Here is a 13,650-nt window from a genome sequence, read left to right on the forward strand (position 1 = left end):
TTTGGTAGCACCAGTAATTTTAATAGTCCCAATGATCTATTTGTGCCAACTAGGTGTCTGCACTAACTATTTCTTCGTACAAACGGTATTTTAGCACCAACAAATTATTCGTACGAACGGTTTTATAGCGCCAGCCGTGTATTTGTACAAACCGAACTTTGGTGCCAACACGACTTTTGTGCCAATGATATTCCAGTGCAAACCTTTTCTTTGTACCAGTGACCTGCGTGAACAGGCCCTAATTGATCCATAGGTGGTATATCAGGTTATAAAATGTATCGTTTTCACGCGTTAGATTGAACCACCTTTGTATCTCTACTCCACAATAACACCCGCATGACACTTGTCTGTCCCTTCTCTGCCCGGGCGGTCGTATACAGTAACTGACTATCCACATACCGATCAGCGCTAAAGGTCGCGGCTCCAAAGGCGATTCCAAGGTGCTGACTTCTCGTCTGAGGCGTGTGGGAAGGACTGGATGAGCACTGAAACCCGGCATCCTCAGATATGACGAGCTACAGGAATCCTAGAAGTTTTCAGGGATGATTTAGCCGGTAACTGACCGGTTAGTGACCACACACCTTTGCCAAATCACTTGAGGGAGGGGCTGCCTTTTTGTCTGCATTTGCTAGGGGGATCCTCAGGGCACTGAGTAGGAACTATCAAGGTTGGGATGAAGTGATAAGAATCTATTTATCAGTATCCACACCTATGGGTTTTGCCCGCCTCGGAAGATTCTCAATCATCTAGCCTTCAGAGAGAGTCCAGCTAAGTCTCGGTTGTCTTCTTCGGGAATTTTCTCATTTGTCTAGAACGGCGATTCTCCATGTCTTCAGGTATCATGTTTTTAGGAAGCGGATAGGTACTTTGCTAAAACGTATCAACATTACCATGTATCTCAAGCAAGTAACCACCTTACTTACTATCTCTGCGAATGACGGCTGCCATGATACATAGCCTTTGGATCTGAACGTAGTATATTGGCCATACTTGCAGATGATCAAGACTACATCGATACCATCAAATTCCCCCAATTCAAAAGCTTTCTTAACCAATGTGTCCTTCCTCCTGTTTATTCCCTCATTCTCTCTCTTTCTCCTCCGCCGCTCGTTGAGTTTAGCGTTTATAGTATCTATAAGAGCCTTCACGCTTAAATGTTCAACCTTGTCAGCTGTGAAGTATGCCATACTGGTGGCTACAACTGTGAACTTATAGTCCGACATGGAGGAGCCTGAATTGGCCCTTTCAACACCAAAGCGACAAGGAACCACATTTGAACCTACTATCCTCCAGACGGCACTCATCATCTGGGGGAGGCCCTCGGTTTCTAGATGGTTATGCACCATCTAAGTGAGTTTAAGCGGAGTGCTGCCCTCATTGTCTAGATGGCTATGCGTCGTCTGAGTTGCACTTACATTTAAGTGGAGAATGTGGGGTGGGATTACCGAGATCGCCACCATCAAAAACAAGAGGGGGATGATCTACCCACCCACTCCTGATTGTCCTTGTGGGCTCTCATTTCACCGCCAAAAAAACAGTGGGTAGATGTTCACTATAGAGGCAGCTGGTACTGCGTCTTTAGCCGCCTATGGGGCGAGTTAGATTTCTTTGCAGGTAGCTCAGTTTGAGAACCATCAAGACGCAATGCCCTGGGAGGCGAAGAGAGCCTGAGCTTTAACTATTAGTTCTACTAGTTGGGGAAGAGCACGCCGAATCCTCGGAACTACCGTCCTCGAGGGTAGTATAGAGAGCAAACATCTCCCTGTCATTTGGTGGAGAGTGGACGGCGTCCGCCTGTTCAGGATCAACTGTTGCTGTGGGCTGCTCGAGCGAAGGGTCGATGATCACATCTTGTTGACAGTCAACAAGAAGACTGTCAGATCTTGACGGATCGCAAAATTCAGAAGGCTTAAACAGTTCCTCAAACGAGTGATTGGGCAATTCGTGACGCGCAGCTATCTCGATCACTAGCCAGGTTGATGGGGGGGCCATCTGCCATCATCCGTGGAAGGAGGGAGGACAGAGTACTCATCTGTTCCTTCAAGCCCTTATGACAATAGTCAATGTAGTCTACGACCTCTTGATGCTGAAGTTCCGAGAGGGCATGGAGTCTGATAAGCCGCAAAAGAAGCTGTCTGGATTCGAAACTTCATAAATGACCTACGGATTCCAGGCCTTTATGTTAAGTCCGTTCCTCTTTATATCGACTGCAATTCAGCTCTCAGACTTACACACAAGCCGGAATTCCATTCCAAGTCTAAACACATCGACGTCAAGCATCATTTTATTCGTGAAAAAGTGGACGAAGGTACAATTAGCACAGAACGTGTGAATACAAAGGACAATCTGGCGGATATTCTCACCAAAGCACTGCCCCGAGACACACACAAGGGTTTATTCACCCGTATGGGCCTGTCAGGGACGCAACCGTGAGGTGTGAGCGTCGGGGGGAGTGTTGGTCATGTGACGCCACACCTCTCTGCCTACCAGGCTACCACACTGTAATGAGTCACACTTCTGTATATATATAGTCCCAGTCCATTAGATAGTTGAAGGTATTATTACTTCTTCTTCCGATCTCCAACTGTTTCTCGCTACGCAGGGACGGACGTTACTACTCTAAATTAGATTAAATTAGATTTAGCGTAGTATATTAATTGACTAGATTAAATTAGAGTAGTAGTCACTACTCTAATCTAATCTAATCTATTTGTTACACTGTCCACGACACGGAACACCGACCAACTCATAATCAGCACGCTTGCGGCGTAAAGAGTGAGTACGTAGAATCCAAGTCTATGTGCTGAACTCCCTTAATATTAATATCTTCAACAAACAAAACACGCAAAGTCTTGCAGTGTAAATTAAACAAAGAACGCCCCGAAGAAAACAACAGCAGTAAAAATAGTAACCCCTAAGTACTGTATCTTATGCTAAAACGTCAACTTCGAATACCGCTGCTTCTTCCATTCTTCCTTCGGCCGCGTAATATTCGTAATCAGGTCCCTGTTAAGCAATTCCTCTCTATCCGGCATCGTCAGCAGCTAAATCACATATCGAATCAGTTCCAAACAAGCTATTACGCTTAACAACTACAACATTAGCGGCTAGAATGCATATGTGAGGAGATAAATTAGAAGTGTGTGGATAGTGTCTGAGTTAACAATTCCAATAACGGTAGAAGATATAACCGCACTGACCACGAAGAGGACGTAGAGGAGATACATATAGAGATCGTAGTCCTAGAGTATAACTTTGAGGCAGCGGAATAAGGGGGCGCGGATCTTAGGGTCACGCTCGTTAAGCTCCGATTTGATCGAGCCGGAAGAGGAGAAGGCTATTGCTTTTCCGCTGAGCTAGGAAGGTAGGATGAAAGAACGGACGATAGTTATAGCGTGGTAGGGAGCTATCTACAACTGTGCGCCTGTGTCTCGTTGTGTAAGGCGGTACCCGGAGGGGAGATAGGTGATCTATTCGTTTACGCGCGTGAGTATAAGGGAGGCAAAGTAGAGACGGATTTGCCAGCGGAGTTAAGCGTGCGAGAAGTAAGCAACGAGTTGACCGCCTGAGACGAGCACAATCGGGATAGTGAGAAGAGTAATAAGGAGAAATATTTTGAAGAATACGTCGATAGCAAAAACGAATACCGACAGGCGGGCGAAGAATCCTATTCCTTTTACTAGGTCGCCGTAGATACAAAACTTCAGTTTAACGGCTGTTTGGAGCGTGCCGAGGGTCCAGCGAGTACGTTGCTTGAGATGCCCGGTGAAGGTATCGGGAACTGTGCTATATTAAAGAGCCTCATGACAGAATGCGGTTTTCTATCCGAACCCAAGAAGAAGGGAAGAGGTGAACGTGTTCTCAGCGAGAGATCCAACGGGCTATCCTCTAATTGATATAAGTGTAGTACGACGAATAGCGTATCCTGATCCTGTGCACCATGCAACGCCGTTAGTATCCTTTGTTAGTTCTATCACATGTACAAAAGTATCGAGTGATTAAACGAGAGGATCATTCTCAGGGATATTATAGAATAGCTTTTAAAGTAGTCAGTATATCGGATCAGGGATAAGTGGGGAAGAAGCTGACCTATGGAGGGCAAACTAGAGCTATCTTCGGATCTTTGACTATATGGGTAATAATAACACGGAGCTATTCACGCTCAGGAATCATATCAGCGTCCAAAGCAGCGATATACTCGGCCTCTCTACCCTCAAGTTCGGTAATATATCCAGTTCCTCCAGTTAAATTACCCGCCTTGAAGTGATGAGGAACACCTTTGATCTTGATTCTAGCATGATAGTAAATATTAGGATATTCCTGTCCTAGATCGCTGATTGACTTCTCGAGCGCGGTATCCTTTCTATCGTTTAGAACGACGACACGAAATCGGTCTTGCGGATAATCAATTGCGCAGGTAGCGCGGGTAATGTCTAGCATGACATTGATATCTTCTCCGCAGCAGGTGACGAACATATCAACTGTTAGAACTCTATTACCACGAATATGAAGCTTAGGGCGAGTACGGCCGCGGATTGAGAGCATTTGATACAACTGGTGAAGTAAGGCGGGGCCTATAATTATTAGATTTATGCTTATTGGGAGGGTTTAAGACTCACAAGTAACGCAACCCTCGGCTGCAATAAATAACCACGCTATTATATATATCTTACCGAATGCCCTCTAAGCATAGACTATGCAGTGAATTCGATAGGTATAGTATAAAAAGTATACTAAAACGGCAAGTAGAGTGAACAGAGGCGAAAGACGGTAGAGCCGCCGTTTCCAAGGGGAAAGTAAATCGACATTATTATTCTTATTGAGGGTTTCGATCGTGTAAGTGGAATGATCATAGTAAGTCTGGAAGGAGTTTACACTTTGCGCGAAGTTGGATTTCTTATTCGATACATATCTATTATTTCCGAATGACTTCTCAGTAGGTGTCGAACAAGCGGTGTCTCCATCAAGATTCGATATTAGGGACCCGGACGAAGAGCTCCGATAAACGTATGTTGGTCTTAGGTACTAAAGAAGGTTCGCTGTTGAGTCTCCTTGAGGTTGTATCGAATATATAGAGGCATCTGATTCCGTGGACTTGTAGGTTGAAGGTGGCGTAGGGGACATTAGTCGACTTAGTAACATCGGAAATGGCCTATTTTTAGGGCTCTGCCTTATCTGGGATAAGAATGAAATCATTATTGCAAACACAGGAGAAACAGAAAACAGAAACAAACGAGCGTGGTTAAGCGAGGGCGAACAAGAGAGTTGAGTAAATTAGAATTGTCAAGGGCATGGTAACGACTATAGGAGAAACGATAGCTAACCCACAGGCCAAGCCCTATCCACAGAGATAACCGGAGGCACCGATATAGATCGAGCGTTAGGCAAATATTAAAAAGAGTCGCCCTACTGCATAAATTGGCCACTGATATTGGTTGAAGTACGCCTAGAAGGGGTCTATAGCCCGCAAGCTGTCAGGTCCAGTGGACCTTCTGCGAGGCTTGCCATTCCCGTAGTCATTAATAAATATTATGAGGCTCTGGCTACTGTTCTGTGGCACTAACCGTGCAATGTGGCTGGTACGGACGGAAAATGCTGTCCACTGCCGTCTGCTTTTGGCGCGCGAATGTCACTGCCGATGAACGTGTGGAAGTCATCTCTAACTAAGTCGAAGTACTTCTGCGATTAAGGAAAAAGCAGCTACGCCTAAAGGCTAGATTGATCGACGTGGAGTATGATACCTAGCTGAGTTTATTAGCCTTCGTAACTCAAAGTAGTAGATCTAGACCACAGCCATTGTGAAGCGTCTTCGCTTGAAAAGCTTGCAAAAGCTTCGACTCGTAGACTTGCGTGTTTAATTGGAGGCTTACATTATTGCGCGCGGCTCGGAGCATTTATCTAGAACTCAGCCCTGGAAACTTCTTAACGTGGATTCAATCACCATCGTATGGAAGAGTTTGGATGTTCCCATGTCTCATGCCATAGCAATAATTATGGTGAATTTGTATTGTATTCCTGGGACTCCCGGAAACTTGTCCGATCAAATGTGCTCGAACCGAAAACAGAATAGATTACGGAGGTAAAGATTAGATGGCCGCAGAGACCCAGCAGATTCAAAGGTTCTTTGAACGTGCATCGACTCCAGCAAAGCGGGTCATCACTTCGCGTCTCCGTCAGCACCACCCTTGATACGAAAACTCGAGATAGAAAATGGACTGATCACCTCATGCGCGGCCGCGCGTTGATATGTTGGGATAAGATGCAGGTCGAGCTGTGCAGGAGAAGCAAGGGCTGTGAGCCTGTGTTGTTGAAACATATGAGGTGTTCGTCCGCAGCGCGTGAATCGTGTGAAGATTTTGTGGAAGATCTAAGCCGAATCTGGACTAGCTTCCAGTCATTCCCCTTTCCACGTCTAGGACATCCTCACATAGGAACAAGCAGGTCGGGTTGAGCTCCCAGAATTGAGTTTTCCTTTTGTGCAGCCACAAGCGGTGATATTTCCTTTGCCATCAATATTGATTGAAGGCTCAGCCGCTGATCCGCCACAAATCTTGCTCAAAGCGGCTTTCATGATCCGCTCTCGGGCCGCATCTTGAATATTGAATATTGAACTGGCTCAATAAACCAATGCGGTACAGTACAAGAGATAAGAATCCGAAAGTTCGGGATCATTGGTTGATTGATTCATTCATACAATGTACACGGTTCTACTTTCGAAGTAGCCTCCAAGATAGTGGCTATGCCGGAGAAACGATCTGGTACGCACCACCTGATCTTCCTGCACGTGATCTGGCTCCTTATAAATAGGACCAGAAAGGAGAACAAACAAGCACGGTAGAGCTAGGTTTCTTCTGTTGCTAGTAATGCTTAGCATATGATATGAACCGCCTTTACCTGCTGTTGATCAGTGATAGAAGAGGTTCACTCTACTAATATTCTAGCGAACAACGCAACTATGCAGTATATGCAGAGTCGAGATGGATTGGCGGCAACACGCCCACCTCATGTTCTCTGTGGAATAACATGCAAGATTGGGTCGAGGCCCCAGAGTGACATCCTCAAATAAAACGATTGGCGACATCACGCTATATAGCGCAACAGATCCTCCCGTTCTGGCCGAGACCCAGCCGCGCAGGTAAAAGAGGAAAGAAATGTGTACCGCTTGGTTGGCTCGCCTCCGAGGAGGCGTGGGTTACTCAGGGGATGTACGAAAGGGGTACGGAAGGAACCGAGACAGTCCCTGCATATAGCCAATACGAAGTAAACATTAGATCAATTCTATCTCGCCTAACAATAGCCCGTCGTCTCTAAGTTCTCTGAATTATACGACTATAAATCAGAGGAATAAGGAAATCTACTATAGTAATCAGCTAGTCTAGACTCTAGACTTTAAGCGTTAGTAGACTTAGTAGTGCTAAGAGCTCTACTAACTTAATTTACAAGGCTGAGAGTTATTTTTAGTAAGAGCCCTATATCACGTGAAGAAGTGAAATCAAATTTTATTACATGTCGTACAGTTAAAGTCCTAGAGAGGTTCGAGCGATATTGCACGTGACACCTCTCAGAATGTGTACCGGTAATGGTTGCTACCTCAGGCACTCAGGCCATCACGGTCAAAGACTATTCCTAATACGGTTAATCGCTAAATCACATGACGTCCTCGACCAAATGGCCTGAGTGCCGTGTCCTGATTTTTGGGGTTCTTGGCTCGGAGGACCTCGATAGTGGATGTGTCTGTAATCTTCACGATGATCTCACGTTGCGCTTGAATGAACGATGATTATTGACAGGATATTCCGGTCATCACGTGATGTGGAGCCTAGTTATGACTGGTTAATATAGGCAACTCTTGCTGGAGCCTATTGGTCTGTAGCACATTAGGGCCTATAAGTAAAGCTGCATGTTACCCTAGATTAGAGAATTAACAGTTCAAGTCAATAATGATGTCTGAGTGGATATTGTGATTGGTCTGCTAAGAGGAGCCGTATTGCTACTCAATACCGACGCGTATGAAGCCTTAGAAGGCGGAGCGCACTGCACAACTTTCACCATATCATTCGTCGTCTTGGTCGTATCATTTATCGCTTTGGCTATGTCGTTCGTCTCTTGCAGAAGTTCGGTGGTTGTTCGTCGTGTCTCGGCAGCTTCCTTCACGGCTTGATTGGTCTCCTGGCTCAGCGTAGCCATGTGCTGCTGCGTTATTGTATTCTGCTGAACTTTGATCGCCGTGGATTGTACCGTCTCTGCTGTTGTTTTGAGGTCGCTCTGGATAGTTGTAATAGCTTGGACGACGGCGCTGAGATCAGGCGTATTCTGGAACTTGGAAATCAGGACGCTCATGGCTGCGATCATAGTCTTGACAAGAGGCTTCGGCACCGGCTGGTCTCCGGTAGAGTCGATACAGGCGAGTGCTTTCCTGAGGTAATCGCTGAGGTATGCAGCATGCTCTCGGGGGTCGTTGGGCCATGCTGCCACTTGAGGCCACGGTGTTGCCATACTGCCTCAGGCACACACTCTGAGAGGTGTCACGTGCAATAACTCGGACCTTTCTGGGACTTTGACCCTGCAACAAGGCAACAAAATTTGATTTCACTTCTTCACGTGATATAGGGCTCTTACTAAAAATAACTCTTAGCCTCGTAAATTAAGTTAGTAGAGCTCTTAGTACTGCTAAGTCTGCTGACGCTTAAAGTCTAGAGTCTAGACTAGCTGATTACTATAGTAGATTTCCTTATTCCTCTGATTTATAGTCGTATGATTTAGAGAACTTAGAGACGACGGGCTGTTATTGGGCGAGATGAGAGCCTTTGGGATAAGAGGCTTGGTCGCATGATCGATTGAATTGATCGCCACCCGGGAATTTTCCAGAGCGAGCTGAGCTGGAACGTGCGAGTCCGTCTAAAAAGTCTCTGAAAAAATGTTTATTGGCGTCTACTATAGTGCGTGTGCAGGGATTGTCTCGGTTCCTTCCGTACATCCCTGACCTCCTCGGAGTCGAGCCAACCAACCACTTTTACCTGCGGGGGTGGGTCTCGGCCAGAACGGGAGGATCTGTTGCGCTATATAGCGGGATATCGCCAATCGTTTTATTTGAGGATGTCACTCTGGGGGCCTCGACCTAATCTTGCATGTTTATCCCATATAATGTGGGCGTATACTGCATAGTTGCGTTGTTTGCTAGAATAGAGTGAACCCCTTCTATCACTGATCAACAGCAGGTAAAGGCGGTTCATATCATATGCTAAGCATTACTAGTAACAGAAGAAACCTGGCTCTGCCGTGCTTGTTTGTTCTCTTTCTGGTCCTATTGATAAGAAGGCGTCCAGAAATTTTTTTATCACTTCTAGCGAGCCTGACTCTTACCTTCAATTTTCTTCGTGGCTTAAACCAAAGGCGAAGCCTTTCTTTTAGGGCTGACATGTGAGCTGTGCTGGCTGCCACCACAGTCCACAATCATGCCATTGCCTGCCGACTTGGCTAGCTGAAAGGCAAGCCATAAATGCCTTTGCAGATATTTCCTTCCAGTTTGGTAGTTCGAGCAAGACATGAGCTGACACGCACATTTCCCCATGGGTCTTGCGGGAAAAGCAACTATTGAAGTTGAGGACTCGGGGTGAGAGAATGCGTATTGGGCAACGGCTGGATGTGTTTCAATATTGGCAAGTTCTGTTCTGCTGCACTTTATGCCGCACTCTAGGATTATTAATGTTCGATAAAGCCAATATTCACATGAGGCTTGCCTCGCCAGAACAACTGGCTTGAAAAGACCTTCATAGTGTCAGATTGCTGTCTTGAGTTGGAGGAGGCAGGCTGGCGGCTCTTAGTGGGCAGTCATTTTTGTTCTATATAAGAAGCAACGGATCACTGTGACTACTTTTCTTAGGAAACACCACTCTCAACGAAGTATACCCTCTTCCCAAGAACCTCAATTCAAAATGGGCCTCCAATTTTTTGTCCGTGTCCTCGCAACCGCCTTTCTGGCTATCCCCTCCGTTCAAGCTTCGCCATACTTCAGCTCTCTCAACGCCAGAGATTTGTTTGTTCCCTCTACGACATGCGATAATTTTGTCGTTGGTGCAACAGGCACAGTGCTTGGCCAAGTATGCATCAGTGTTCTTGATGGCATTCTAACTGTCAAATACCCGCCTATTTTGCCTTCCACCTACACTGAGGTTCATGTCTACGTGGGCACAACGGCACCTACTAACCGTGCGCCCGGCTCATTTCCATATTCGTCGGCCCCTGGCGGTGCTTGCAGTCTCGCTGCCGATAATTCCACAGCTACCTGTACAATTCCTGTCCAACCTTCATGGCGTGTGTGTGGCCAGACGCTCTACATTGCTACACACGCTGCTATAGCCTCCCCAGGTACAACCGGACAAACTGCGTGGGGAGCAGGAACATGCTTCGGCGGCACAGGGGGAAATTGTGCAAAGTACTGGACGTTCCAGACGCAATGCTTCTGCAGGTCAACATCTATCGTCCCGCCAGTCACTTATACTGTACGTACTGAGTCCAAGTGCGGTTCGTTAAGAAAGAACAGTTTAACTGATGCGTCTCACAGTCAACCTCTGTTACTACAATTACATCTACTTCTACCACAGAGTATCTGACCTCTACCACGGTATGTGGAAAGCAAAGCCCACTCATTACGAGGTCTAGTCTTACTAACCATTCTCAAAGTCGGTAACCACATACACAGTCACTTCCAGCAGCGTAGTTCAATTCTCAACCACCGTAAGTCAATTGTCCTGTTCGAACAGCGAGAACGAGAAACTGATAGAGTCTTTCAGTCATATGACACCATAACATCGACGTCTTCAAGCATCCTATTCTCTACCTCTACCCCTGAGCCAATTACCACTACTGTATCGTGCCTTAACCCTTCAGCCTAGGTTTCTGGTGAAATACTGTGGAGGAGGGTTGGTCCGGAGGGTTTGTTATGATAACGATGTGGAGGAATAACGAGTGGATTATAGCGGGTTTCCGCAAAATAATGTGTCGTGGTTCAGATTTTGTTATCAAATTAATATCCTCAGAACCATGGAAGACTCGGCCCCGTGGAGCAAGTTTACAGACTTAACGTATTAAATTCTAATTCTGCGTATTTTTGGGCTGCACTGTACTCCCCAGAATCTCTTCCTTGGGCCGTTTCGTGCTTGGTGACGGTGACCGCAACGGTGGTGATCCTTGACACGTTTTACCGTTAATTTTCTTCCTTGCAATCACTGCCTCGCAAGGAATCTATACCTGGGACCAGACTTGTCGGATACTTTGGATGATCTTCCGTGTGGTGGGTTTTACCGCACGGATATGGCTACCTGGTTGTGCGCATTTTGAATATATATTTCATAGGTAGCTGCAACACTGATAACAACGACCTTTCTGCTCGATCGCAAGAGCTCCCTCACCCGGATGAAGGTGTCCGCTGGCGTTGGGGGTCGAATCGGCCCCTCGGTGTGCTGGCTTCATCGCCGATATCCGAGTTGCCTTCGCTTACCAGGCTCTCGCCCCGGCGAATCAGAGTCATCAATTACTATTGGTCGGTCTATATAGTCATAAGCAAGACGTGACGATGCAGTTTCTGGAGCTCTTACCTCGGGAACCATTCTGTCGGCATGCCTTCCTTTTCTTCGAGACACGAGCCAGACCGACCTCCTGATTTCTATGAGCACTGTTGCTGGCACGGAACGTGGTTTCATCGTGGCTAGATTCCATGGCGGTGGGTATAGATTCAAGGGTTCTTTGAATCTGGTGAGGACGGAAAGAATAGCTGGAAGAAAGAAGAGAGGTGGAACAGAGGGGAGGTTTTAAGCATATGTGAACTCAAAGGAGAAATCGAAGCGTGGAAAGCATCGACAATGGTTAAGGGGGGGAAAACGAAGAAAAAGGTCATTATACGAAAAGCCAGTATAGAAAGGTTTATTGTTTCATGAAGCTCTAGCAGTCCTTTACGAGAATTGTTGTCCCCTCACTCCTCAACAGCATTGAGCGAGACCGCCATGATCGGGCCAAACCTAGTCGCGACGGAGAAGGCGTACGTCCAGACCACAAGAATAATATTCAAACACAGTTCAAAACCGTGACTTTAGCTGACTATCCCTTCCACTGGATTGGTGATATTGTGAGGGTTTCTTCCTCGCACTCCCTTCGTGCACAGTAGTCCTCTCTATTCATATCCTGCCATCCCCGTACCCATGCCCATTCCCTCCTCAGGTTTTTGCCCATATATTATATACAACGGCATATGACTGTGAACCCACTCATCTGTATACGCCTTCCTAACCTCCATCAGCCGCATCTCCACCTGTTCTCGACTCCACTTCAGGCCTCTGGTCAGCGGCCCTAGCGCAATCGACTGAGCACCGTCAAGCAGGATCGCCCTCCAGAATAGCCCTACCATCTTCAACATCTTGTTCTTCGGCCACCTGCCTATCGGTACGTGGAAGATTCGGGTCGTTACGTAGATGAATCCTGCATCGCGCATTATGTCGACCTGCAGCAATGTCGCGTCGGAGTTGACACCCAAGGGCTGCTCAAATCTGCGAGTTGTTGTTGGAATACCGCGCCGTGAGGCCGCGTTGGAGGTTGAGGAGCCTTGGGGAGAACGGTAGGGAGATGTATTGGGGTTGGGATGTTGGTGGTGCTGCGGGTTGCTGGGGACCCGTAGCTTTGCATTTTCCTCGGGAAGGAGGTGGGGTCTTTTCTTTGGCTAGATTTTATGATCTGCAGATTGAGGAATTGAGATGGTACTTGAATGGTTCAGTGACGACTTCCTAGATGGGGTGGCGGGTTTCTTTGTACTCGTGGATCCACCAGCCTGACTACTAGGCGGCTGTCAGTGATGGACATAGATGGAGGGAGAAGATGCTGTGCCTGTGATTGTTGTAGTGAATTGCCTGATTGTCTAGGAACAATCCGCATGCCTGACGGCACTATCGGTGGTGGTTGAAGGTGTATTTCGCCCGTATCCAGCCGAGGGAGATGAGATGATGGGGTGGATCTGGCTATTGATTCTTGTGCTTGGGTGGTTTGCCGTGAGGTGAGCCGTACCACAGGACATGAGAATCTCTCCGTTGCTGGTCTGGGGAAGATTGTCCTTGGGCAGGACGCAGTTGCTATTGTTGGGTATGAAATTGTTGCTGTTGGAGGTGGTGTGCCTGCGCCACATGTTTCTGTGCCAACTCCAAGCTGGCATTGGGTAAATTGTCACCTCCCATTTCAAAGCCCATGGCATCATAGATGGTGGGATTCCTCCGGTTAATGATGCCTGTGATATGATCTGCTAATTTTTCCGCTGTTCTAAACGCAGTGATTCCTGCCGTGTCTTTTCTTCCCTTGCTTCCGCTTGTCTTCCTCTGTTTAGCATGCAACCAATTCCGCATTGATTCTTCAGCTCCTTGCCATTGTTGAGGAGCTGGTAGCTGGCCATAGGCTGACCTTTGATGGTGGTGGATGTTATGGAGATTGCGGCAAGGTCACGGTCGGAGGAGGCAGCATACCATGGGGAGGCGTCGACATCCGATGTGTGGTCGACGACGAGGTGGTCAGTGGCAGAGGAAGGGCCTTGCCAGTTCCTTTCACCACGGGAGAGAAACCAGAAGTGGGCGGCGGTAGAGGGGGAAGTGCCTTGTTGGTTGCTTTCACTAC

The 13,650-nt window shown here is 47.1% G+C and overlaps 5 protein-coding genes across 5 annotated transcripts; 1 reads left to right on the plus strand and 4 right to left on the minus strand.

Annotated features, from left to right (window-relative positions):
- Positions 1–617: 617 nt before the first annotated feature.
- On the minus strand, positions 618–1,452 carry ONS95_013653 (uncharacterized protein). Its single transcript, XM_058507292.1, has 2 exons — positions 924–1,452; positions 618–870 (listed from the first exon to the last, which is right to left on the minus strand). Exons 1-2 carry the CDS (start codon positions 1,344–1,346, stop codon positions 769–771), a joined length of 525 nt encoding a protein of 174 aa, XP_058356461.1. The 5' UTR covers positions 1,347–1,452; the 3' UTR covers positions 618–768.
- A 2,700-nt stretch (positions 1,453–4,152) lies between these two features.
- On the minus strand, positions 4,153–4,545 carry ONS95_013654 (uncharacterized protein; the record flags this gene model as incomplete). Its single annotated transcript, XM_058507293.1, has 1 exon — positions 4,153–4,545. One exon carries the CDS (start codon positions 4,543–4,545, stop codon positions 4,153–4,155), a length of 393 nt encoding a protein of 130 aa, XP_058356462.1.
- Positions 4,546–7,929: 3,384 nt separating this feature from the next.
- On the minus strand, positions 7,930–8,496 carry ONS95_013655 (uncharacterized protein; the record flags this gene model as incomplete). Its single annotated transcript, XM_058507294.1, has 1 exon — positions 7,930–8,496. The coding sequence occupies one exon, from the start codon at positions 8,494–8,496 to the stop codon at positions 7,930–7,932; it is 567 nt and encodes a 188-aa protein (XP_058356463.1).
- Positions 8,497–9,935: 1,439 nt separating this feature from the next.
- On the plus strand, positions 9,936–10,895 carry ONS95_013656 (uncharacterized protein; the record flags this gene model as incomplete). Its single annotated transcript, XM_058507295.1, has 4 exons — positions 9,936–10,502; positions 10,565–10,624; positions 10,684–10,737; positions 10,794–10,895. The coding sequence occupies 4 exons, from the start codon at positions 9,936–9,938 to the stop codon at positions 10,893–10,895; spliced, it is 783 nt and encodes a 260-aa protein (XP_058356464.1).
- A 1,274-nt stretch (positions 10,896–12,169) lies between these two features.
- Positions 12,170–12,487, minus strand: ONS95_013657 (uncharacterized protein; the record flags this gene model as incomplete). Its single annotated transcript, XM_058507296.1, has 1 exon — positions 12,170–12,487. One exon carries the CDS (start codon positions 12,485–12,487, stop codon positions 12,170–12,172), a length of 318 nt encoding a protein of 105 aa, XP_058356465.1.
- Positions 12,488–13,650: the final 1,163 nt, after the last annotated feature.

The sequence above is a fragment of the Cadophora gregata genome (assembly GCF_030347475.1).
Source record: "Cadophora gregata isolate MNR1 chromosome Unknown scaffold_8, whole genome shotgun sequence".
NCBI classification, from domain to species: domain Eukaryota; kingdom Fungi; phylum Ascomycota; class Leotiomycetes; order Helotiales; family Ploettnerulaceae; genus Cadophora; species Cadophora gregata.

Excerpts from the sequence above, each read along its gene's own strand:
- ONS95_013653 (XM_058507292.1), bottom strand. The coding sequence starts at position 1,346 with ATGGTGCATAACCATCTAGAAACCGAGGGCCTCCCCCAGATGATGAGT. Across the intron at positions 871-923 it reads AGCCGTCATTCGCAGAGATA|CAAAGTACCTATCCGCTTCC; the intron begins GTAAGTAAGGTG and ends GATACGTTTTAG.